This window comes from Amphiprion ocellaris, chromosome 22, assembly GCF_022539595.1.
Source record: "Amphiprion ocellaris isolate individual 3 ecotype Okinawa chromosome 22, ASM2253959v1, whole genome shotgun sequence".
NCBI classification, from domain to species: domain Eukaryota; kingdom Metazoa; phylum Chordata; class Actinopteri; family Pomacentridae; genus Amphiprion; species Amphiprion ocellaris.
In genome coordinates, this window is record NC_072787.1 from 11,371,832 (window position 1) to 11,399,311 (window position 27,480).

The following is a 27,480-nucleotide window of genomic DNA, read 5'->3' on the forward strand; positions in this document are numbered from 1 at the left end:
AGTGGAGGACAGACACTGGCGCCCCGCCAACGTTGACGAAAGCTGCTTAGCCCACCCAGTTGCCATGGATACAGTGAGGAGCAGCACCCAGCATGCATGTGTGTGCTTGTGTGAGAAAGAGAGAGAGAAAGAAAGAGAGGGAGGAGAGGGAGGGGAGGGGAGGGAGGGAGGGGAGGGGAGGGAGGGAGGGGAGGGGAGGGGAGGGAGGGATGCAGACAGAGAAAACCAGCAGGCAGGCGTTAGAGCAAGTCAGAGCGGGAGTGAAAGAGCACCAGACAGCAGGGTGGAGGGAGAGAGAGGAAGAGAGAGAGAGGGAAACAGAGAGAAAGGGTGAGTGCATGTGTGGCCAGAAGGAGAGAGGCGAGAGAAGCAGCTAGAGAGCTCGAGGGAGAGACGACAGAGTGGGAGCGATAGAGTGCTAGATAATGGAGGTGCAGTCGGAGTGTGTGGAGCCTCCTGTGGCCCCTCAGTGTGACCCCCAGCCTACAGGGAAGATCAACAAAGCTGCCTTCAAACTCTTTGGGAAGCGACGCACTGGCTCTGGGATGGCAAGCTTCTTTTCCTTCAGGAACAAAGGGGCTACCAACAGTGGAAACAACGGGAATTCTGACAATGGGAATTCTTTGAATGGGAACAGCTCAGCAGCATCGGTGGAGCTTGTGAGGAGCAAAACCCACGATGGACTAACGAGCTCCAACAACGATGCTGATGGACAGAGAGGTGACGGACTTGCCAGCCTGGAGGCGGGACCTGTGAGGTCTCTCAGCAAATCGCTGAGTTTCTTCTCTCTTCTCCGACGTGGGAGTTTTAGGTCAAGTGAAAATGGAGGGGCGGGGCTTGTCAGAAGAGGGAGGGGCCTTAAGGGCTTTTTTAGCAGCATGCGGTGGAGACGTAAAGAAAAAACTAACGAGGGAGATGGAGAAGAGGTGGAAGGTAAGAAGGAGAAGGATGGAGATACCGCTGACTCTGAAAAGGTGAAGGATATTACTCTCACCCTTGAACCACCTCCGCATCATCACCAGGAGGACTGTGGGCAAGCAGAAGCAGGACACAACCTCCAAGCAGCAGAGACTCCCACTACTAGTGTTACCATAACACCCCCACACTGTGTTGCCATGCCAGGGCCATCTGGTGAGCCAGACTCCCCCTTTCCTTACATACCTACTGACTCGCCACTGCGCCCACCCATCCAAAAAGCCAAAGCGTCAATTTCCAGCCTCACCCCCTCCCTTGCTACACCCCCATTGGATCACTGCAGCACGGGCGACCCACCTTCAGAGCCTTCGGTGGACCGACTCTGCTCTCTCCTCTTCACTGATGTCACGTCCCTCAAGAGCTTCGATTCTCTGACGGGCTGTGGAGACATTATTGCTGATGCAGACGAGGAGGGGCCAGTGGGTAATGGGGGCAGTGGCACCAGCAGCAGCAGCAGTGGGGGAGGAGGGGGGAGTGTGGGAGCCAGCAGTGGGAGAGCAGTTGGTATCACCAGTGCCGCGTGTCGGGGCTCCCCATCTAAACCCTCTGTACCTTCTCAGCTGACCCAGCCCATGTTCTCTGTCTCCCCAAGCTCAGCATCTGCCTCCCTCCCGGCCCGCACCCGGGCGCCTCCTCCACCACAGCAGCACCCAGCAGGTAGTGGTGTGGTGGCCTACATGGGTGGAGGGGAAGAAATGGCAAGCCCAGAAGGTGTGGATGACGCTGACATGCAGGGGCTCTGGCACATGCTGCCTTCTACAGGAGACAACTCCCCTGCACTGCCCCGATCGCATCAGCCTTCATCTACTACCCCCACTTCCACTTATCCCCCTCGTACCAACCCCGCTAGCTGTCACCTTCCCTCAGCCTCCCGGAGCACAGACAGAAAGGTGCCCCAGGTAAAGGCATTAGGACTGAGTAAGATTCCAATAGTTGGGGGAGCAGGAAGCAGGGCAGCTAAGCCCCCTCTCCCTCACTCACATGGCCGTCATCCAACATCACCTGGTGAGAAAGAGCCCCTTAGTGATGAGGGCTACTGGGACACACCCTCAGCAACACCTACAGCAACACCAGACGAGAGCGGGCTGCAGAGGAACCAACAGATGGCCCTATCAAGGGACAGCTGCTCTGGAGACCACCTGTATGACCTCTACAATGATCCCGAGGAGGAAGGAGAGGATCAGGGGGAAGATGAAGATCTAAACAGTACTCCCTCTCCATCTACTGAATACAAAATGAGCCCCACCTCCCAAACAACTCCCCCTTCCTCCTCCTCTTCTTCCTCCTTCCGATCAATGAAAGGCAGCGCCAGCCTTCCTCGAGAGTCCAAGATCCCTGTAAGCAACAAACAACAAACCCCACCTCCTCATTCCGTAAGCCAGTCAGCCCTGTCGTCTGTTCTAGAAGCTGAATCCCCTCAGCCAAAGAACCAAGTCCCTCCCCCAGCTCGCACCAGAATCCCTGTATCCAAGGTACCTGTCCGTCGCTCTGGAAACAAACCTGGCAGCACAACCAGAGGAGCTTCCCACAAGAAGTAGTTTCTGTCAAACAGGTGATTCTCTCATGCTAACTTTTGGACTTGGGTGCACATTACTAGAGTGCTGTTTATGCAAAGCCAAAAGTTTTCCCAGACCAAGAAAAATGTTGAGCTGCAGAGTTAACAGCCTATAAATTCCTTTCAAATCTTAAAAGCTCTCATTCCTTCGGTTTTTTTGGCTTATGACGGACTACACTAGAATAAGGGGTTTTGTTCACTTGAGAAAGTCACAAGGAGACTCCAAAAAGCTGGGTTAACATTTCACAGCTCTCGCTGGAACTTTTGAAGTTGACTATTGACAATCCATGGACTCGCAAAAGACACACTGGCCTTGTAAGTTCTTGGAAAAGCTCCTGACCTGCTGACAGTTTAAAAGCCACTTTGACTGAAAACAAAAAGCAGAGCACCTTTTTTATCTTTCACATTTTTCTTATGGAATTCCTCTTGGCATAACTCAATTTGCTGGACCTAATCTAATCAAAGGTTATTATTGTTATTATTATTATTATTATTATTATTATTATTATTATTATTATTATTATTATTATTATTATTATTATTATTATTTTGTCATTCTGTCTAATCCCTAACAAATTACCTCCTAATCCTCTGATTTTAGAGCCAAAGTTTTTAAAAAACACATATTCTTGATTTTATAGCTTCTGTTAATCTGAAACAGACTCAACAATATACACAGCCTTTAATAACCTACAATTTTTTTGTTTGGCTGTTGTTCGTATTAGTCACTTTTTGAAGATGGTCTTCTGATCACACGCTATTATTAAACTGGATGTGCAAAGATACAAAGGGACACTGAGATCTGAACCATTTTTATTACTTACCTGCTTTGCAGTAACAAACAGAAGGCCACACAGCTCATGTTTCTGGAGGGGGACACATCCTCTGTTTTTGACTGTTTAATTTTTTATTATGGATGGACTAAGTTTGGCTTCAGCCGGTTGCATTTGGACCTCACTTATATACCCTAGTGCATCACAGGAAGTACATTCATAGGATGTCAGTCTCTGGGATTTACAATTTTTTTTTCATTTCCAATGGAAACCTGCAAAACTATCGCAATACTTTACCTGGAGGGACCCTTGCACTGATGCTTCATTACTCATAGACAGACACTCAGCACAAACACACATACAAAATCATACTTGCACACACAGTCTCTCTTGTTCTCTGCATGCAGTGCCACACACCCGAGGCACAAAGGTCAGGGAACATCATCTAATGCTGAAGGATCTTATATCTGCACACTGTTCAACCTTTGGCACTGTCTTTGTAGCTATACTGGATAACTTTCCTCTCAAAGGACACATGCACAAACACATTGTTTTCTAGTCAGTACTTTTTTCTTCACTGGATTTCATACTGTTTTTATAGGCTACTCTTTCCTAAATCATTCTGCACGGATCTTAAACTGTGATTGCACCAGCTTCTTTTCACTGCTTTCTTTTCTCTCTTCTCTACTAGCATGGCCACTGTACAGGTTGAAGTGAATGGATAACAAAGAGGCTTTCTGTGTGTCAGCCAGTTTCAGAGAGTCAAAACATACTACAAAGCAAAGTTTGGAAACTGATTCTAAGTCAGTTCAGAGACCTTCACCCTTCTTCTTCTGGCTGTTGTATTAATAAACATTGTATGACTTAATTCCAGGAACCACCACAGCTGTGTGTGAATCTGAATGTAGCTTGACATTGTTATAGATCACTGGTCGATATATATTTTCTTGTATTTGTTTGTTTTCCTCTTTGCCCCTGTTTTGTAGGGGCAAGGCAAATGGTGGATTTTGCTGTTTTCTAAATCCCCCATGCTTCGAAAAATGAAGACAAACTACTACACAGTGCGTGTAGCCTTGCAAAAAGCGCCACTTGTTTTAAAAATGAGGGGGTGTATTGCAGTCTTATAAGGCCTTTGTTAGTGATTCAATGAGACAAGTTATAGGGATTTTCAGAGGAAAAGACATTGACGATGATGCAAGTTTTGCCTAATCCTAACCACCAGGGCACCAGTGGCACTTGAGGGTCATTCTTGCTCATGATAGCTTTCAATCTCATTTAGAATGTAATGATTGATCCACAGCATTGCTCCAGGTTCAGATATCTTTTCAGGCCCCTGATGGTGTAGCATAGGCAGACCATGGAGTAACTTGATTCCAGGTCTGCAGTAGGAACGTTTCTAGGCACATAAAGAGGGCAGACTGAAGGTCACTTGGGGAGCAGAGAATACTCACCTTGGTTCATGTTTTCTCTGCCTATGTTGTGCCCTTTGCTCTTTTAATTTAATCTACAATCACATTTCCCTTCTCTTGAGCGCTGATTGACAAATGAGTGATTTAATGAAAAAAGATGATGACATTATGTTGTGTTTTGGGGTGGTGCACATGGCAACAATGTACATCTCCAAAGTATTTCTAGTAAAAAAAAATCATACAAAACAGTTGTCGTGAGTGTAGATTGTTGACCAAATTATTTGCCTGAAGAGTTCAAAAAAGCTAATTTTGCCTCATAAATGGGAAACCACGCTGCTGCCAATGAAATTATGTTAATGCTACAATTAACCAAGAGCACGCAAGTATGAACAGGACGACTGATCATTATGTGTCATATGTTTCACTGGTTTTGCTCTAATAGGGCATTCCTTTCTGTTGATGTCACTCTGTTCCTCATAACAAAGTTTGTGTTACTAGAATTTCCCTGTTCCTCCACCTCTTCCAGGTCTGACATGGTGAAAATGAAAGTTGATCCATTGCACTGGCGTATACGTACATACCCCTGAGGCCAAAATATTGTCCCCAGATTCAGTTCCTTATTTTTTGCTGACTGGTTCTTCTCTTTTTCTGTTTCATTATAAATGTGGGCCTTCCAATGATCATTTGCTGCAAAGAAGAGCCCATTATGTTTTATGTTTCCCTTTTTTTTGTTACAGTGTGTCTGTTTTACAGTGTGAAATCTTTCCACTATTCATTTTTAATGAATAAAACTGTATTTGCGCTGATAGATGAACTCCCGACTCTTTGTAACAACATTTACACAAGAACGAACACACATGGTGGAGTTTTATAATTAGAGCTAAATAAGATGGATCTTTCCTCCCCTTCTTTGCCAATTCACTTCCATATCCTGGTGGCTTAAATCCCTTAGGAACACATCGGGTGAGAGATGGTATTGTTGTTGGGCATTTTTGTTGTGGTTTGCACTCGGATCGGGGTCAGCTTGGCTTGGGAGTAACAGGCTATCAATACTTTTTATTGACTGCTGCGATGAAAGCCTGGTGGATGTGTCATTGTCTGCTGTTGGTCTCCAGTGGGGAAAGATGCACAAAGAGAGGGAGAGGCAGCCATGATGATGACAAAAAATAGGCAGCTGATGCATGTGCATAGGGAACCGGGAACCTGTGTGTATGATTTTTTTAAGTGTCCTGAAAATTGATGAAAGGGATGATTTCATTGTTTGAAGAAAGATACATGTTGCTCGAAAAAGCTTATATGTTGGTGGTGTGGATGCGTATGCATGTGTAGTGGGAGGAGGATTTGGTGCAGTGCGAATCCCCTTTGTAATGGTGCAGCAATCCCCCCCTCCCTCTCCATCCAGCTCTCTCTGTTTCTGCACGCTGAGGTTTATGTAAAAGCCTTACGTAAGACCATAACACTCACTCGTACCAGCCCACCACATCAAAGATGGGGATGTTGACGGGGAGGATGGTGCACGCTGGTGCGTGTGCGTCTATGTCAGCTGATCTCATCATTAATCTGCTGCTTGGGTGCTGGATGTGGACGCCTGTCCTCAGTGTGAGCCATGTTTGAGCCTGTATGTGTGTGTTTGTTTTGGTGCATAAATCTGGTATAAGAGCACAACAGGGAGCATTTAGCTTGTGTTGAACAACAAACTTCTTATATGAACCAGTGAAGGAGAGAACAAGGGATGAAGTTATGGTGAAATGCAAAGTGAACGTGGGAGAATGAGATTTCTTGTGAGCATGAGTAAGGATTTGTCTGGCTTCAGTTAAATGAAGCTTTCATTTAGCTTCTTGTAACTTTTGATGAACAGCAGCGACAAGTGGAAAATGGGATAATAGTTATTGATTTGTTTAAGAGTGGTGCAAGCAGAGATGTGTCTTTTGATTGGCAAGATGACTCAGTACTGACAGACACAGCAAAGTTGATCAGTCAGTTGCTTACAGTACCTAGAAAACATAAAGACCGTAACGGCAAAACTCCTAAATGTACTTTCTTCTAAGTTTATTTTTAAGGCTATGAATGTGCCTTTTCTTACTTGAACAGTGCTGGAAGTTTTTTACATTCTTTACATGACTAAAACCACGCCAATCAGCCCCAACATTAAAACCGCTGACAGGTGAAGTGGATAACACAGATCAAATCTTTACAAGGCAATATTTTGCTGGGAAACTTTAACATGAATGTAACTTTGATATATACCATCTACCTCAACATCCAGTCAAGCACTTCCTGACAGCAGTAACATCCCTGAGTGGGAAAATGGGTGAAAAACTGGTCAGGAATGGCTCAAGGAACATGACCCAGAGATCAAGGTGTTAACTGGACCTCCAACCCGAATCCAATCAAGCATTGTGTGATGCTCTGGAACAAGCCTGATCCACAGAGGCCCTGCAACCCACAGGACCCAAAGCACTTGACAACATGCAAGACACCACAGGACTCCTCCAGAGGTCCCATGTCAATGCTACGATGGGTCAGAGCTGTTTTTGTGGCATGAAAGGGACCTACTCTATACTGGGGAGGTAGTTTTATTGTTATGGTTGATCGGTGGAATACCACTCTGTGAAAGTACTCTGTTAAAAGTAAAAGTCTTGATTGAAAATGTTACATCAGCATAAGAATGGGAGTCTAATGAGGAAAATGTACTTAAATTTGATTATTATTGCTTGTGCATTCATATAATAGCAGTATTTTATTGTAACTGGTGTGAGGTGAAGCTCATTTTTAACTATTTTGAAACCTACTGCAGCTAACGATTACATTCATTATGGAGTAATCTGCAGATTATTTTCTGTATGAATTGACTGTTTGCTTCATAAATATAATTCTGAACATTGCAAGAAATGCTCTAAATAACTTCTTGTCAAATGACTATCACTAGTCATTATAAGTTCTTCATATGTTTTGTGTGCAAAAATCTTAATTTGTAAAGTACCTAAAGCTTTCCTACATATATAGTGAAGTCGAAAGTACAATGTTTCCCGTTGAGATGTAGTGTAGAGTGTATAGTCAAATAAAGTGCCTCAAATTTGTATTGAATACAATAATAAATATATTTAGTTACGTTTCACTGTTGGAGGGTAGCATGTGCTCAGACGTAGTTAATTTGTAATATTTTATCAATGCACTTGTTAATCGGCACACAATTTTGCTGTCTATATTTGTAACGCCACTACAAGTTGAATTAAGCAATATTGGAAACTGGGACAGATTTATATATTTTTTGGCTTTTTAGAAGGGCCAATTGAAGTAAAATGAATTAAACAGGTGTTGGTGAGAAAAAAAACGATTTCACAGAAAGAGAAACGTGAACATCATGCTGATATTTACTCCCAAAAATATTGCCTTGATGCTAGGTGGTGTTTCCTGACCTTGATAAATGCATGTGTTTGTGTGAGTGATGGAGCACCATTCAAAAGCTGTACCCCACATTCTGCATGGCAGCCTCTCTACAGTCGTTCCCATAGTAACTCCACTAGGTCAACCAATGAAAAGAGGGGGCTGGGCAGGGAGGTGGATGGGAGACTGTTTGGGGGGGAGGAGGAGGAGGATGGGGGGTTGCTGACACAGTGTGTGAGAGACATGATTGGAGTTGAACTGGTGCAGTAAAACATTTATGCAAATACACACACACATAAACACACACACACACACACACACACACACACACACACACACACATGCACACTAACCTACATGTTGATATACACATCCCTTAATAAACCAACAGAAATGATTAGGAAAACAGAAAAGCAATGATTGCGATGTCATTCTTTTGACCTTTACCACACATCCTCTAAGCACATCGCGCCTGGGTTTCACCTCTGCAACCTCATGGGAAAGCAACCCCCCCCACACACTATTTTTCCTCTCTCCATTTGTGTTGCTTCCTCCTCTATCATGCTTCATTTGTCAAACTCTCTCACATGTGCCACAGTTCCTCTCAGGACAGTATTGTGTAATCCTCCCACTTGTCAATAATTCATCACCATCCAAGCTTTTGACTGTCAGTGGGTGTGTCTGTTTGGCATACAGTGAGGACCACATAGTACAGTGTTATACTAAGTGAAGCTGAAATAGCTTGATAGCTAATTGAAATAATAAAACTACAGGAATTACATATTTGATTAGATTCCAAGGAAGCAGACTAAACTGAATTATGAATCACAAGATGAGTGATGAGAATTGTATGATCTAAAATCGGACAAAGTGGTCTTAGACAGAGTAAAATGCCTTGAAATTAGTGCTAAATGTTGAATTAACAAAAACTGAATTTGTGCTGAAATATAAGTTTATCTTCGTGATTTTCAATCAGTCTCACATAATGAATTCAACGTTAACATGGGTTGGTCCTGCCTGCAAAGTATATTGTGTCACCACTCATTTACTAGAGCAACAATGCTGAAAAATTCATGAGGAGGTTGGGCAGGCTAGGGGGCACACTACATATGTATAGCTGTTTTTGAGTGTGGTGAGTATTTTGGGCAGAGCGCCACTGAATAGTCTTTCTAAAGTGTCTTCTGCTCGACTGAACTGCCAGGTCATATTTCTCTGACCCCTTAGGCTTCTAGCTATACCTGTTACCAGAAGATACCCCGCATCTGGGGAGGAAGGAGGTAAACAAAACAAGAAAGACAATCTGCAGATTCTAAAAGGGTTTTTGAAGAAAGTACTCAGGTCAGTCCAGCCCCCTAGAACCCCAAGGGAGAAGAGCCGAATATTTCAGAATGAGGGAAACTGAGCAAAAGTTTCATTTCTTTGTGGTGGACATGATGAATATTTTTAATCTCTTTAAAATTGATTTTCAAAATTTTAATTACCAAACCAAAACACACACACACACACACGCACACATGCGCAAACACGCACACACAAACACACACACACACACACACACACACAGATTTCTATTCTAAATGCACACATGCAATATTATCACTCCATAATATAATATATTAATTTTTTTCTGTCCATGTACATGAAAAAAAACACCCCAAAGGAGGCAATAAATAGTATTATGAAACTTTTTTCAATAAAAATATGAGTTTATTTATTTAAAATAGCAATGAATAAAGTGAGGTTACATGACACATTGCATATATATTTTTGCATTATTTTTGAGGTGAGTATTCACTGTACAAGATCAATAAGACCATTATAAGCTAATTGTGTCATCACAAAATTAAATTAGAACAGTCAGAATAAATTAAAACACAATTCAGTCCCCTATTTCTCTTCCAGTGACATTCAGATCCCCTCTCCATTTCAACACATTTTTTCCCACAAAAATCCTTCATTCATATGATAACTTGACATATATAAGCCATATAATGTCTCATATTTACTTTAAACACAGTTTAAGCGCAAATTATGTCCTTGAACATAATGTGAGAACAGAATAAATAGATTCCTGTCATTGTCATCCACGCTTACTGACAAACGAGTTGCAGCTTTACTGTAATGCACTGTAGATAATGATTGGCTTATAGACGTCCAATCAAAAAACTCTGTGTGTCTGTCTGTTCGCAACATTACTCAAAAATGGACTAATGGATTTGGATGAAATTTTCAGGAAAGGTCAGAAATGACACAAGGACCAAGTGATTAGATTTTGGCAGCGATGTGGCTTATAGTCTGGATCCACGGATTTGTTAAAGATTTTTGTATCATTGGAAATAGCGGTGACTGAACACAAGTGAACACTACATCAGCTGCCTGCTGACGATCACATGATAGCGAACCTACTACAAATCCACCACTGTGAACTTAGCAGGACTTGTCCGTCGAAAATGATACAAGGAACAATTGATTAAATTGTGGGAGTGTTTCCGAGTCCCATCAGTTCCCACCACCTGCCACATATTTAGGTCACGCAGTTCGGTATCTGTACATAATGTACACATGCATAACACTCGCCTGTGCTCAGCGCAAGGTCATTTTGTTTGTGGGCACATCTATATTAAATGGTCACATTCTGTGGTTCCGTGATTTCTGCCACAAATTTTTTCAAGATTTTAGCTGTCGGAAATGATACGACTGAGCAGCCTTGGCTTACTGGGCTCTCCTAGTGCTTTTCTTGTTTAAATATATAGACACCGTCAAAAAGTTATGATGATTGGAAATGAAGATCTGAACAGGTCAGAATTTTAAAATTTTTTTAACCTTTATTTTACCAGGAAGTTCCTTGAGATTAAAAATTTATTTTCCAAGGGACACCTGGCCAAGACAGGTCAGACATAATAGAGACACTTTGGCATTTAGGTAAATTTCAGTCTATAGCAATTCAGAATAACTAGTAGATAGTCTGAGATCAAGAGATCTCAGTCAGAGATCAAAGTCTGATCATTTTAGGAAAAGACAAAAAAAGAATTACAGGATTTTTGCTGCGAGCAAACTGTGAGGAAATCTGACACTGTTCTTCCCTTTTGTGACATAAGTGACAGGTCAAGTTACCTGATATGATCCAAGACAATTACAATGGAAACTTTACACAAACCTTATAGAATGTAAAGCAACTCAGTGAAGAACAAATTGTAACTGACTCCCGGAACAATTTCCACGGTATTAAAAATGGGAATGAGTAAAGAAGACAAGTACAGTATATCAGCTGATCAGATGGTAAATAATGTTTGTTAATATTGTAGCTTGCATCTTGAATCCACTGAACAATTATACTTAATGTAGATTGTGTCTCATTCACAATGTGCTTATATTTTGTTTAGTTTTGATGTTCATGACCAAGCTCAGTGCTGGACCATAGAAGAAACACATTTCAGTACAATTCTTTTCAATTGTTTAAATACATTAAAAAAAATGTTACTGAACACAAGACATCATCACATATGTGGGTTACGTGCAGAATGCTACGTTTGCATTGCAAAGACTATGAATAAATATCAAACCCTTCCATCAAAAAGAAACATACATAAACCACTGCATTACTGCCACAATAATAATCATCCCATTGCCATCCTTAAACCGTTATAGTTAAAAGTAGTGAAAACAACAGTAAAAACAATTTTCAACAACAAATTTAATAACAGGTGGGGTGCCCAGATAGCTCAACTGGTTGAGCAGGTGACCTTTGATCAAGGGCTACAACCGTCTCTGATGCAGCGGCCTGGGCTGGATTCCAGCTCACGGTCCTTTGCTGCAGGTCTTCCCCCCATTCTTCTCCCTACTTTCCTGTCTGCTTCTCAACTAAACCTATCTAATAAAGCCAAAAAAATAATAACAGGTTTCTCATTGTCATAGTGCCTTTCCTGTGCGACCCATATTAACTATAACACCTACAATAACAGCAACAACAAAAACATAAAAGATGTTGTTGCATTTCTGTCAGACATCCAATATGAATCAATAGAACTAAATTATGCAAATTAATAATTAGATAGGTAAGTGCCAATCAAGATATAAAATCCCTTCACCACCTCATAAACTATTTATTCACAGGGACTGGTTTCAAGATAGACTTTGACCTCGATCAGTAATCGTCAGATCTCAGACAGAAATATTCATCTTTTGCATCAACCTGTGTAGATCATTTACCAGCCATAGATTCTGGAGTGTTGTCCCTCCTTAAAGTGGCAGACCTGAGTACTTCTGCTATCACATCATAATCAGTTACTTGAACATTAACCTATGCTATATTCTTCCAAGTGTTGGTGGAGCTGTCATAACAATTTATAGATATCTCAGATATCTGAACCATCTGCCTGACTATATGCTGCTTTCTTTTAGGATGTCAGATGGCAAAAAAAATGTAAAATTACTGTTGTTTTTGTATTTTATCTCTAACTACCTCAAAGTACATCAAAAATATATTCAAGTACCATACTAAGTACCAAGTCTGTTGTTTCTCTGTCATATTCATTTATTGCCAAATGTAGTTTTAAACATTTTCTCTCTCACTTTAGTCAGAAATGTGAGAAAAATGCTGTGGATGCATAATATTTCACATCTAGACAACAATGATTGTCATTTAAAGATTGTGATAAAGCAAATCGATGTAAAATAAACCTCAGACAGACAGACACATGTAGACAAGGTTTCCATACAAAACCTTACATAAACACACACAACTGTCCTTTGTTAATAAAAGGCCCACCTAGCAGATTCGCTGAGATCTTAAAAACAGAGAAACACCCAGAAGAATCATGTAGTACCACCCACTTATTTAACTTCTGAGACTGAAACACCAATAAATCAATAATGAGCAACAATCCAGGATCCACAGGTTGCAGCCTGGTTTAGCTTGCTGGAGCCTGAATATCCACAGTGATAAAAGTGTACAATGCATCTTTCACAATCTCCTTGACTGTGTATTTCAGGGAATTAATCCCGTCTTCATCCATGGTCCTCTGGGTGTGTCTCAGTTTGTCAGGATTCTTTGGATTGGCCTCATTGTGCAAGTCTCTGTTATGTTTGATCATCTTGTACCTTCCAGTTTCAGAGTCAGGCCGAGAAATGGACATCCCACGGAAGACGATTCGCTTATAGATATCATCATCCTCACCACCCCAGCCCCAGTAAGTGTTAGGGAAGCCATTAATTTTCAAGTACTGATCCTTGAAAAGTGAAGACACCCCACCAAAGTAGGTTTTGTAGGGTAAGCGGAAGTTAAATTTGTCCATAGCCACAGCCAAGTGTCTGGGATTGTCAAAACATTTGTAGATGTTGCGGTCATCTAGGGGAACCAGGTCTACGTCAGAAAAGACAAAGCAGTCATAATCATATTGCTTCAGGGCTTCAAGATATCCTGCATTCATCAGTTTAGCCCGGTTGAACACTCCATCTCCATCCTGGTTGATGACATACACACCATAGTCCAGCTGCTGCCTCATCAATATAGGATGGAGATAATACAGCCAGTGTTTCAGGTGCTCATGCCGATTTCGGAATGGGATGATGATTGCCACCTAATCAAAAGAAAATGAAAGAAGTTTGGTTCAATGAATGTCTTTTTGTCGTTTTTAAGTAAAACAAATGCATGACAGTGTGTAAAATATTTTCACCCTCTTCAGCCCAAACTGAGTGTTTTGAGTCTATTTAATAACTGATCAAATCAAATAGAATCAATTCAGATTCAGTTTATTGTAGAATGTTGTGAATGTTGATGTTGTCAGTGGAGAATTTTAAATTAAAAGGAAAAATAAAACCTTTGCTTTACTTTCAAAAGGACAAAATAAATGTGTAAATAAACGTTTAAGTTGTATTTACCTTGATACTTAGTGACATAAAATTTGAAAATTGTCAGTGGCTGTAGTATTGTCTGTTTTTACTTAAAAAAAAGTTTTATTATTTGTACTTGTTGAAATTTTAAGAGAAAAAGAAGATAGAAGCAAAGTACCAAAAATAAAATTCAATTAAACATGGACTTCCACACATAAAACTGAATGATAAATGTCCAAAGAACCTACTAACGTCGATATAACTTTTTCCAGCCATCACACAGTTTAGTCCATACTACATTTAAAATGTAAAATACAAACTGTTGCTGATTTAACTATCAAAGTTTTTACATATTACACTATATAAATTAAATACTTTTAGTTGGGATAAAATAAATTCCAAGGATCATAAATAATAGTAAACACTTCCAAATCAAGCAGTTGTTTTTTTCATCATTATTTTCACTGCTTTTTAAAAATAAATTCATTTGCTTCTCCACTCCTTCACCTACCTTCTGTATTGCGATACAGTCTGGCGGCTTGTACCTTCCTCCCTCCCGGAGAGGACGACTGATCTCCTTTCTCACTTCTTCCAAAGTCAGTTTAAAGTTAAACTCCACTTGGAGAGGTCCCACAAGCTTTGGAGGGGGGTCAGTACAGGGTCCCAAAGTCTTGTTCGTAGGGGCCGCTATATGTGTCATTTCTTGGCTGACTTTTGGGTCTTCAGACCCCTTTACCCACAGTTGCTGAACATCTTTAATCCTCCAGGAAAATGTGTAGTTTCCATTTGCCACAGGATATGGCCTTGTTAAAAAAGTCAACAAGCTGTCTTTGCTGTAGAGTAAAACCCCAGCAAAAGACGCCAGACTGAGGAGAAGAAAAGCTGCCAGGAAGTTGAAGAGTTTTCTCATCATTTTTGCTGTCCTCAATGTTGAGTGTTGTGTACTCAGCAGAGCTCTGCTGCCTGCATTTCTCTTTGCAAGTCAAAGGTGTTCCCAACAAAAGAGCCACCAGATCGTTTTTTATTTTCTTTGAACAGCTTCTTTTGTTCAAGTCAGCTGATCAGGATGGGCCTCACACCTGTGGTTAATAATTAATCACTATTGTGCCATTTCTTTCATGTTCAGTGTGAGAATGTAGTGAGAGGTTCAGTTCAAGGTGGATTACTGTGGATCTGAGTATGTCAACAACACTGCTTTCAGTTCCTTGTATGAACTCATTTATTGTGTATCTGACTTCCAAGAGCTTTTAGACTAAGCAAAAAGGTCATGTATTAAATTGAAAGTTGCTTATTTAGTATACTAAAGAATTCATTTTAAAAAATGAAATAAAAATAATACACTAACAATTGTATTACCACAAATAAAAAGTAATTCAAATATGTAGTCACACTAGACCCTCTACTGGTGTGTGGTAGATGGTGTCGTGTCAAACCTGGCAAACCGGCAGCTTCCTTCCAACTCTTTAAGAAGTTCCCAAACAACCCAGAAGGAGCTGTCAGCCAAGAAAGGCGTCCTCAAACAGGATCCTTGTGTGTATATTGTGTGTGATCCTTGTGTTCCAGGAACTAAGACTTGCCCACGCCTGCTCCATGAAATGCATAGATGTCCATATGATTCTGTCTGCTGCCTGTATTCTTCTGATATTTGTCCTAGGAAGGCAAAACCTTTTAAACAATTCAGCCAGCGTGATAGACTGTCCGTTGCTATGTGAAACAAAACTGAGGGTATTTCCACCTCCAGTAAACTTCCCCCCTACAACGTCACTGATAACTCTCCTACACTGCAGACTTCTGATTTATGTGCAGGCTAACCAACCACAAGATCAGTGAGGGGAGGGCCAGCACAACTGAAGACACTGGTCAACCATAAAGGTTGACAAATGGGGCTGGTTTTCGTAACAATGATCACACCCACTCTGACTTTGGTTTCAGTGGGAACAATACACCTCGAGATGAACAGCTACTCCATTTTGACAAAGTATTAATATAACAGTGAGTCGTGTGTGTTGTATGCTGTGTAATTTATCAGAACACAACAAACTGGAATATGTTAAGCAGAAGAAGAAAACAACGAATGTAATGTAATGGTAGGGTCACACATGGCGCCATAGATCTTACATGTTTTGTGTACACATTTACAGGTTTCACATTTCCTGCACCTGGGATTGCAGGGTGGTTTGTAGCATGGAACAGGAAATTTGAATATGAATGGCATGACTGCATTTCCTTAGTATTTGCTTACATTACTGAACTGAGAAATAGAATGTTTATTATCCTTTCAGTTATGTGATTTGTTGTAAATTTCTAAAAATACATTTTTCTTTGTTATTTTATAATCTATACATTCCATACAAAACCAATACCCTACTTTGCAAGTGTTAAGATGCTCCCAGATTGGTTAAAAATTTATTGAATATAAATAAAACTATATACATTAAACATACAAATAAACTGTAGAGACCCATCTTTATTATTTAATATCTTAATAGTACTTAAATAAGTGTGATACAGGACACATAGTGTTCTATTTTCAAGTTTGTTAAATAAACACAGCATAAACAGCATTGGGATTTGGATTTCATGTAGCATCAGTACACAAACGTTCCACTGAAAACAAAGCAGCCAGTTTGAGCCACGTGACAAACAGAGACGATGTTCATTTCAGTAAAATGTTAGACTCGTACTCGGTGACAAAGCCAACAGTAACTGTCTTTAGGTCAGCTACAAAGCTGCAAACGTGTGCTCAACTTCTGTTAAAGAGCATATGCTTATGTTTGTCAATCATTTTGTCATTTTTTCCATTAAAGTTCAGAGAGCTGCTGAGGTCACAGTCATGAATTACAGGTTGTTTGTTTGGTTTCAGCTACTGTGTTGTACTTCATAGCTTTTGATTCACAGACAGAATCATCAGGACAATGTGCAGCTAATAAAATAATATTTGGTGTAAAACCAATGATTTTGAACTTTTGTCTTCTTTAGATCAGTAACTGAATATTGGTAAAGGTATTTAAACCACTAGAGATAATCTTGTAAGATCTTAATATACACTGCGTGGCCAAAAAAAAAAAACAGTCGCACACTAATATTTTGTTGGACCGCTTTTAGCTTTGAGTAAGGCACTCATTCGCTGTGGCATCGTTTCGATAAGCTTCTGCAGTGTCACAGCATTTATGTCTGTCCAGAGATACAACAATTTTTCACCTAGATCTTGTATTGATGATGGGAGAGTCGGGCCACTGCACAAAGTCTTCTCCAGCACATCCCAAAGATTCTCAATGGGGCTGAAGTCTGGACTCTGTTGAGGCCAATCCATGTGTGAAAATGATGTCTCATGCTCCCTGAACCACTCATTGTCATCTTGGAATATGCCCATGGCATCAGGGAAGAAAAATTCCCTTGATGGATAGACCTGATCATTCAGTATCTTCAGGTAGTCAGCTGACCTCATTCTTTGGGAACATAACGTTGCTGAACCTGACCAACTCCAGATCATAACCCTAACCCCCACAGGCTGGTAAGTACTAGCCATGATGAGTGCATCACCTCATCCACCTCTCTTCTTACCCTGATGCTCCTATCAATTTGGAACAGGGAAAATCTGGACTCATCAGACTACATGACCGACCACATTTGTTCCTCGAAGATGATGGTTCACCACTATCCTTCAGGTTTTAATAATGCGTTGGACTGTTCTTAACCCGATTTTAGTAGTTTCAGAAATCTCCTTAGTTGTTTTCTTTGGTTGATGCAGGCAAATAATTTGACCCTGCTGAAACACATTAATATCCTTTCCATGACTACAGGATATGTCTTCAGACATGGTTGTTTAAGAAATGTGAAGCTCCTCACTGAATCAGAAAGGGTTAAATAAGCTATTATCTGCTGAAACGTATTCATCACTGCAGTAATTATCCAATGGAAGGCTCTTACCTACCTCCATCCATCCATTATCTATACACCGCTTAATCCTCACTAGGGTCGCGGGGGGGGGGGGGGCTGGAGTCTATCCCAGCTGACTCAGGTGAAGGCAGGGGACACCCTAGACAGGTCGCCAGTCTGTCGCAGGCCTACATACAGAGACAAACAATCACTCTCACATTCACACCTACGGGCAATTTAGAATGATCAATTAACCTCACCATATTTTTGGACTGTGGGAGGAAGCCGGAGTACCCGGAGAGAACCCACGCATGCACAGGGAGAACATGCAAACTCCATGCAGAAAGATCCCGGGAAAGCTGGGACGTGAACAAGGGATCTTCTAGCTGCAAGGCGAAAGTGCTAACCACTACACCACTGTGCAGCCCCGCTCTTACCTACCTGCTCAGTTAAATCCAGATGGTAACTTTTTTTTGTCCATCCAGTGTATTTATGCAGACTCATGCTGCTGTTCACTTGGAGAATGCTACACACTATCCCAGAATTTTCTTTGATACCAAAGTGAAAGAGAGAGTATGTTTTCATGTAATGTTGTCCACAAGACTAATGTCATCTGTTCTCTAGTAAAGCTGTTATCTAGGATTTAATTTTGGGCATTGTTTCCTTTATTTTGGAGGAGGGGAGGGAGATAATCCTTTCTCAAAGAAATTCTGACTACAGTTGCTATTAACCACTGACCTTGTCCAGCAAAGTTAGACTTTAAGTATAAATTAAAGCCAAAATCTTTTACATTTATAAAGGGGCAGATGACATAGGTTTAATTCTTCTTCTTCCTGCTCTCTTTCATTCAGAAGTTTGGAAACTTGTTTTTGTATTGTATTGAATTGTTTCAATAAATGAAGTAGAAACTAACAAACTAACATTTCAAACCTTGCTGTGCTCTGCAGCAGTGAGAGTTCAACAGCAGGAAGTGGGGTTATGGATTTGTCGCAGTCAGCTAGCATAAAACTTGTACCAACTGTCTGACAAATATAGTTACAAAGTTGTTGCTCCCAGTGTGCAGGGACTGTTTGGAATAAACTTTACTGTTCTTCAGGATTGGAACAAGCTCAACTATACCACTGTGACATTGGAACAAGCTCAACCAGATAATTCTGAGAGCCCCAGGAGTCCTCTTACAGCCATACAACACCATACTCATGACCTCATTTACATTAAATATACAGCAGGTTGATGTTAAACTAACAGTGACCTCTAGTGGCACTTCTGTGTTTTTGGGACAGTGGCCTTAAACTGCATCACTGTTCTAACAGAGGAACAACAGTCAAGTGTTGATAATTTTTGTGTGACCCCTGGAGGCCATGCTGCTCCATATAATTCATGCACCACCGTTCTAACCCCTTCATCATTTAAATACAAGTATTGTCCTAGCTGACATGAAAAACACTGGTTGTCTGAACTAAAATTGGTACATTGAGTAGGGTTTGGTCAAAAATGGGATTGTAAAAGGATTTCAGCATTTTAGTTTTTCTGTCCATGTAAATGCAAAAAAAGGAGACAATGAATAGTATTCAGAAACTTTTTTCAACAAAAATATGAGTTTATTTATTTAACATAGCAATGAATAAAATGAGGATACATGACACATTGCATATATATTTTTTGCATTATTTTTTAAAACATATATATATTTTATAGAATCTCCAGCAAGCAGAATGTCCAAATTCCCCTGAGATGAGTATTCAGTGTACAATTTTTTTTAAAATGTATGAAAGCTAATTGTACCATCATGAAATTAAATTAGAACAGTCAACAACTTTCAGATCCCCTCTCCATTTCAACACACATTTTTTGTCCCATAAAAATCCTTCATTCATATCATAACTTGACATGTATGAGCCATATAACATCTCACATTTACCTTAAAGAGTTTAAGCACAAATTATGTCCTTCAACATATGTTATAGAATAAACAAATTGTTTTCATTGTCATCCATTCTTGCTGATAAAGGAATTGTGGCTTTACTGCAGTGCACTTTAGATGATGACTGGCTTATTGATGACCAATCAAACAACTTTGTGTGTCTGGATGTCAGTAATTTAAAAATGTAGACACCGTCAAAAAGTTATGGTGATTGGAAATGAAGATCTGAACAGGTCAGATATAATAGAGGCACTTTGGCATTTAAGTAAATTTCACTCTAGATCAATTAAGACTAACTCAATCCGAGTAGATTTACAGCAGAGATCAAAGAATTGCAGGATTTTTGCTGTGAGCAAACTGTGAGGAAATCTGACACTGTGTTTCCCACTTTCCCTTTTGTGACATAAGTGACAGGTCAAGTTACCTGATATGATACACAGTAAAAACAATTTTCAACAACAAATCTAATAACAGGTTTTTCACTGTCATAGTACCTTTTCTGTGTGACCCATATTTACAATGAACACCTACAGTAACAGTAATGACAACAATAAAAATACAAAAGATGTTGTTACATTTCTGTCAGACATCCAATATGAATCAATAGAACTAAATTATGCATATTAATAACTGTAAAAGTAAATGCAATACCAGATATATAATCTCTTCACCACCATATACTATTTAGTCACAGGGACTGGTTTCAAGATAGAGTTTTACCTCTATCAGTAATCGTCAAATTTCAGACAGAAATATTAATCTTTGCATCAACCTGTGTAGATCATTTACCAGCCATACATTCTGGATTGTTGTCCCTCCTTAAAGTGGCAGACCTGAGTACTTCTGCTATCACATCACAATCAGTCCGTCAGTGTGACTGTATCCTGCTTTCTTTTAGGATGCCAGAAGGCAAAAAAAGAAGTAAAAATCACTGGTTTAATCTTTGATAACGTGTTGTATTTGATCTCTAAATACCTCAACATACCTTCAAATTTAAAAAAAAATGTTATGTCTCACTCAAATTTATTAAATGCCAAATGTAGTTTTAAATGTTTTTTAGCTTGCTGGAGCCTGAATATCCACAGTGATAAAAGTGTACAATGCACCCTTCACAATCTCCTTGACTGTGTATTTCAGGGAATTAATCCCATCTTTATCCATGGTCCACTGGGTGTGTCTCAGTTTTTCAGGATTCTTTGGATTGGCCTCATTGTGCAAGTCTCTGTTATGTTTGATCATCTTGTACTTTCCAGTTTCAGAGTCAGGCCGAGAAATGCACATCCCCTGGAAGACAATTCGCCTATAGATATCGTCATCCTCACCACCCCAGCCCCAGTAAGTGTTAGGGAAGCCATTAATTTTCAAGAATTGATTCTTGAAAAATGAAGAGACTCCACCGAAGTAGGTTTTGTAGGCTAAGTGAAAATTATGTTTGTCAATAGCCACACTCAAGTGTCTGGGATTGTCAAAACATTTGTAGATGTTGCGGTCATCTAGGGGAACCAGGTCTACGTCAGAAAAGACAAAGCAGTCATAATCATATTGCTTCAGGGCTTCAAGATATCCTGCATTCATCAGTTTAGCCCGGTTGAACACTCCATCTCCATCCTGGTTGATGACATACACACCATAGTCCAGCTGCTGCCTCATCAATATAGGATGGAGATAATACAGCCAGTGTTTCAGGTGCTCATGCCGATTTCGGAATGGGATGATGATTGCCACCTAATCAAAAGAAAATGAAAGAAGTTTGGTTCAATAAATGTCTTTTTGTCGTTTTTAAGTAAAACAAATGCATGACAGTGTGTAAAATATTTTCACCCTCTGCACCCCAAACTGAATATTTTTTTTGGCCCTGTTAAATGATATTTTTACTCATTGTAGATAGGTATTTACCTGTAATATAAAGTGTGGCTAGATGAGAGAGAGAGAGAAAACTCCACAATGTCTTCTGGGCAGAATGGCAAAGTTATAAACCTGAAGTTGAACTTCTTGAATGATCTAACTTACAAAAAATTTAAATACCCAGAATCAGCATCTACAACTTTTTTCAAGTGTCATAAGGTGTTAACAATGCTGGGGAAAAAATACTATATTATACTATAGATTTTTGAAACTTAGTTTCCATATATGTCTCCTGAAGCTCAGTCCAGTTCAGCTGAGAAGTCCCTGATTTTTTGTCATGTGACTGTTGGTTACAGCTGAGCTATTCATGGCATCGTGGCTGCAGTGGGAGGTGCAGTTTTTTTTTTCTTTTACCGAATCTCATTCATGCAAATGACTTATTTTGTCAAATAAAATGGTTGTGATAAAATATCACAATTTTAAGCTTAAAGTTTTGACATGGAGAACTGCATGTCACAGATAACTAGTTCATGGATTATCGGAAAGTTGACAATCTAATGTCTTTTTTATTTTTTTTGATAGACAATGCAATTTTGGAGATTTTTAACAGATAACATATGTTCAAACCCATCTGTGGGTTCTGGGGTTAAGTCCTAACAACATCAGTAAGTATTTGTTCTCAGTTAGGAATAATGTCAGATCTGCAGCTCAGATTTGCTCAACATATGATGAAGCGTTGTAATTGCTTTAAATTAATCAAACACTACATACAACATTCAGGCAGCCCAGTTATTTATGTGCTGTATGAATTTCTGTCATATTTCTTATTGTATGCCCTTGTACAGTCAGGCTCTAAAGTTAAGGGTTAGGTAAGGTCCAGTGACATAACTGCCACATCACATGTATCCAAAGCCACGGCAGCAACACAGTAACTTAATGCACAGTCATCTCACCAAATGAGGTCACATTAATTACACATAAATCTTTTACAACAAAGGTTCAGGACTAATTAAAGATCAACCAGAACTGTAGAATTTTTTTTTAATTGCAATTGTCTTTATTTTTTTCATATGCATCATAATTAATGGAACTGACTGTTCCATTGCACTTATGTGTTTGTGGTGTATTGTAGTTTGATGAGAAGGAAACATGTATATTTTAATTATATTGTGTGTGGGAGAAAAAAGGTGAATTAAACAAAACCTATAAACTGTCAGGGTCTATATTGTAACTGATCAAACTAAATAGAATCAATTCAGATTCAGTTTATTGTAGAATGTTGTGAATGTTGATGTTGTCAGTACAGAATTTTAAATTACAAGGAAAAATAAAACCTCTGCTTTACTTTCAAATGGACAAAACAAATGTGTAAATAAACATTTAAGTTGTAAAACTTTTTTGGTTTTAACATAATTCCATATATATTCTTTTATAGTTTTGATGTCTTCAGTATTAATCTACAACGCAGAAAATAATGAAATAAAAACCACTGAATGAGAAGGTGTGTCCAAACTTTTGACTGGTAGTGTAAATAAAATACTTTTAGTTGAGATATCCATTTTTAAAATAAATTCCACTATTATAAAAAATAGTAAACACTTCCAAATCAAGCAGTTGTTTTTTATCATTATTTTCACTTCTTTTAAAAAATAAATTCATTTGCTTCTCCACTCCTTCACCTACCTTCTGTATTGCGATGCAGTCTGGCGGCTTGTACCTTCCTCCCTCCTGGAGAGCAGGACTGATCTCCTTTATCACCTCTTCCAAAGTCAGACTTAAGTTAAACTCCACTTGGAGAGGTCCCAGAAGATTTGGAGGGGGGTCAGTACAGGGTCCCAAAGTCTTGTTCATAGAGGCCGGCATATGTGTCATTCCTTGGCCGACTTTTGGGTCTTCAGTCTCTTTTACCCTCCTGGAAAATGAATATTTTCCATTTGCCACAGGATATGTTGTTGTTAAATAAGTCAAAAAGCTGTCTTTGCTGTAGAGTAAAACCCCAGCAAAAGACACCAGACTGAGGAGAATTAAAGCTACCAAGAAGCTGAAGAGTTTTCTCATCATTTTTGCTGTCCTAAACATTGCGTGTTGTGTACTCAACAGCCCACTCAGAGCTCTGCTGCCTGCATTTCTCTTTGCACGTCAAAGGCGTTCCCAATAAAAGAGCCAGCAGATTGTTTTTTAATTTTCTTTGATGATCTTCTTTTGTTCAGTCAGATCAGGTTGGGCCTCACACCTGTGGCTAATAATCCTGATTGCATCATTTATTTTGTGTTCAATGTGAGAATGTAGTGAGAGGTTCAGTTTCAGGTGGATTACTGTGTGTTTGAGTATGTGAACAACATTGCTTTCAGTTCCTTGTATGAACTCGTTTATTGTGTATCTGACTTCCAAGAGCTTTTAGACTAAGCAAAAAGGTTGTTATGTTGTTGGTATGTATGTTGGTGTTGTTCTGATGGGAGGCTGCTGAGGGTCTGAGTGTTTCTGAGAACAAACCCGAGTTCAGCTTGAAGTTCTGCTCTGGATCTGTTCCACTGAACTCACAAACTAACACACAACACAGCAGTGGACGTGCTTCTATGTTGTGTTTTGCACTGCTCAAGTACTCAAATAAGTGTGATCCAGAACACATAGTGTTAAATAAATACAGCATAAACTGCATTGGGATTTGGATTTCATGTAACATCAATACACACTTACACACATTTTTCCACTGAAACAAAGCAGCCAGTTTGAGCCACATGACAAACAGTCGATGTTCATTTCAGTGAAATAGACTCGTACGCATTGACAAATTCAACAGTAAATGTCATTAGCTCAGCTACAAAGCTGCAAATATGCGTGCTCAACTTCTGTTAAAGCGCATATGTATGCGTTTGTCAATCATTTTGTCATTTTTCCCATTAAAGTTCAGAGAGCTGCTGAGGTCACAGTGATGAATTACAGGTTGTTTGTTTGGTTTCAGCTACCGTGTTGTACTTCATCACTTTTGATTCACAGACAGAATCATCAGGACAATGTGCAGCTAGTAAATTAATATTTGGTGTAAAACCAATGATTTTGAACTTTTGTCTTCTTTAGATCAATAACTGAATATTGGTAAAGGTATTTAAACCACTAGAGATAACCTTGTAAGGTCTTACTGTATTTTTGCAGACTCATGCTGCCGTTGACTTGGAGAATGCTACACACAAATGCAGTAAACCTAGTCCAAGTCTTTGCTTTGACAATAAAATCTCATTCAGAACAGTGTAAATAAGGGTAAAAATTGATAAAACCAAAGTGTAAGAGAGAGTATGTTTTCAAGTAATGAAATGTTGTCCATAACACTAATGTCATCTGTTCTCCAGTAAAGCTGTTGTTTAGGATTTATTTCTGGGAATTTTTGCCTTTATTTTGGAAGAGGGGAAAGAAATCATCCCTTCTCAAAGAAATCCTGACAATAGTTGCTATGAACCACTTACCTGCCCAGCAAAGTTAGACTTTAAGTTCGATTTAAAGCGAAAATCTTTTACATTTATAAAGAGGAAGATTACATAGGTTTATTCTTCTTCCTGCTCCCTTTCATTTAGAAATTTGGAAACTCTTGTTTTTGTATTGTATTGAATTGTTTTGTTTTGTTTTGTTTTTTTTGTCAGTGAATGAAATAGAAAGTAAGTAACATTTCAAACCTTGCTGTGCTCTGCAGCAGTGAGAGTTCAACAGCAGGAAGTGGGGTTATGGATTTGTCATAGTCAGTTCACATAAAACTTGTACCAACTGTCTGACAAATGTGGTTACAAAAGTGTTGCTCCCAGTGTGCAGGGACTGTTTGGAATAAACTTTACTGTTCTTCAGGATTGGAACAAGCTCAACTAAACCACTGTGACACTGGAACAAGCTCAACCAGATATTTCTGAGAGCCCCAGGAGTCCTCTTACAGCCATACAACACCATATTCATGACCTCATTTACATTATATATACAGCAGGTTGATGTTAAACTAACAGCGACCTCTAGTGGCACTTCTGTGTTTTTGGGACAGTGGCCTTAAACTGCATCACTGTTCTAACAGAGGAACAACAGTGAAGCGTTTATAATTTTTGTGTGACACCTGGAGGCCATGCTGCTCCATATAATTCATGCACCACCGTTCTAACCCCTTCATCATTTAAATACAAGTATTGTCCTAGCTGACATGAAAAACACTGGTTGTCTGAACTAAAATTGGTACATTGAGCAGGGTTTGGTCAAAAATGGGATTCTTAAAGGAGTGTGGTGTCCCTTTTAGCAATGAATGCTTGTGTGGTTCAAAGACAGCTGAAATTTTGGCAATGTAATGTCCTCTGTATGAGCTGCGTCTGTGGTCAGAATTTTCTCATATTGTGACATTTTCTGCTTTTGTACTGTGCAGCTTGTGTCATTTCTAACTGTTCTTATCAGTATATGACCCAGATTAGGTTTGCTGAGGCTCTGTAGTGTATTCACTGTAGATTATATCCACCAGCCAATTATACCTGAAGTACATAAGATGTGACTCTAACAAAGTGTTACTGACATTGCTGTAAAGGAAGAACTATTTTTTTTTTTTTTTTTTACAGGCACATTCCTTAATTTTCCCAGAGCTTTGATGGAGATTAAGCCATTTACCATAGTTCACCGTATTAACCCTGGAGATTTGTTTTTGTTTTCATTACTGCTTCAGTTATGTGATATACATGGTTAATATGTTGATGTTGGCATTCAACTGAACTTGAGTTCTGAGGCATGAAAATAGCCTGAAGTGCAAACCATGATATCATATGTTTGCTTAAATCATAATTCTGTCTAAAAGCGTTCTAATAAAAATCATAAAAGCCAACCTTTTTAACCCCTAAAAAACTATAAGGTTGTTCTCATATTTACTTTAAACACAGTTTAAGCACCTGATGTCGAATTGCCACCTTATCATTGTGGAGAGGTTTGAATGTCTCTGTGATCCTGGGAGCTATGTTGTCCTGGGCATTAGGCCCTGGTAGGGTCTCCCAAGGCAAATTGGTCCTGGGGGAGAGACCAGACTAAGAGCGATTAAGAAAAACCCTAATGACAGCACAAAAAGGTGAAGCCGCTACCTTGCAAGAGTGCATCGCAAGAGTGCATCTGGTGGCTGAGTCTTGGCGTCCTGGGGGGCTCAGTCGGGCACAGCCCAAAGAAGAAACATGGGCAGTAGGACCACAACCTGCAGGGCAGGAAATCGGGGTCTGGTGCTCTGCCCACCGGTCAGTAGGAAGGAGCGGGTGCCTTGGCGCACCACCCCCTGGTGACATAGACTAGCCCTGGGGACATGGAACGTCACGTCACTGTTTAGGAAAGGAACCTTAGCTGGTACAGGAGGTGGAGTATTACCAGCTAGATATAGTTGGGCTTACCTCCACGCACAGCAAGGGTTCCAGAACCACAATCCTGGAGAGGGGTTGGACTCTCTCTTTTTCCGGAGTTGCCCAGGGTGAGAGGTGGGGATAGTCATGAGCCCCCAGCTGAGTGCCGCTTTGTTGGAGTTCTCCCCGCAGAACGAGAGTGTCGCGTCTCTGCGACTTCGTGTTACAGAGGGGAAAACTCTGGCTGTTGTCTGTGCATATGCGCCGAACAGCAGTTCAGAGTATTCAGCCTTCTCTGGGTGGTGTCCTGGAAGGGGTAACACCTGGGGACTCCATAGTTCTCCTGGGGGACTTCAACGCTTACATGGGCAACGATGGAGAAACCTGGAGGGGGTGATTGGGAGGAATAGCCTGACCGATCTGAACCCATGTTGTGTTCTGTTATTGGACTTCTGTGCTAGTCATAGATTGTCCATAACAAACACCATGTTCGAGCATAAGGCTACTCATAATTGTACTTGGTACCAGAGCACCCTAGGTCAAAGGTTGATGATCAACTTCATAGTCG

General features: G+C 40.1%; 3 protein-coding genes across 4 annotated transcripts; 1 reads left to right on the plus strand and 2 right to left on the minus strand.

Moving 5' to 3' along the window:
• The first annotated feature begins 226 nt into the window (after positions 1 to 226).
• On the plus strand, positions 227 to 5,518 carry amer2 (APC membrane recruitment protein 2). The gene has a single exon (XM_055007278.1). It carries the CDS (start codon positions 426 to 428, stop codon positions 2,511 to 2,513), a length of 2,088 nt encoding a protein of 695 aa, XP_054863253.1. The 5' UTR covers positions 227 to 425; the 3' UTR covers positions 2,514 to 5,518.
• A 5,386-nt stretch (positions 5,519 to 10,904) lies between these two features.
• Positions 10,905 to 15,712, minus strand: LOC111569748 (beta-1,4-galactosyltransferase 1-like). Of its 2 annotated transcripts, XM_055007317.1 has the most exons (3): positions 14,443 to 15,712; positions 13,582 to 13,678; positions 10,905 to 13,461 (listed from the first exon to the last, which is right to left on the minus strand). In XM_055007317.1, the coding sequence occupies exons 1-3, from the start codon at positions 14,842 to 14,844 to the stop codon at positions 13,010 to 13,012; spliced, it is 951 nt and encodes a 316-aa protein (XP_054863292.1). In that variant the 5' UTR covers positions 14,845 to 15,712; the 3' UTR covers positions 10,905 to 13,009. The 2 variants fall into 2 exon arrangements, with proteins under 2 accessions (XP_054863292.1, XP_023127844.1); XM_023272076.3 differs by having other exon boundaries at positions 10,905 to 13,678; positions 14,443 to 15,711.
• A 4,946-nt stretch (positions 15,713 to 20,658) lies between these two features.
• On the minus strand, positions 20,659 to 23,664 carry LOC111569749 (beta-1,4-galactosyltransferase 1-like). Its single transcript, XM_023272077.3, has 2 exons — positions 23,263 to 23,664; positions 20,659 to 21,459 (listed from the first exon to the last, which is right to left on the minus strand). Exons 1-2 carry the CDS (start codon positions 23,656 to 23,658, stop codon positions 20,791 to 20,793), a joined length of 1,065 nt encoding a protein of 354 aa, XP_023127845.3. The 5' UTR covers positions 23,659 to 23,664; the 3' UTR covers positions 20,659 to 20,790.
• Between the last annotated feature and the right edge of the window lie 3,816 nt (positions 23,665 to 27,480).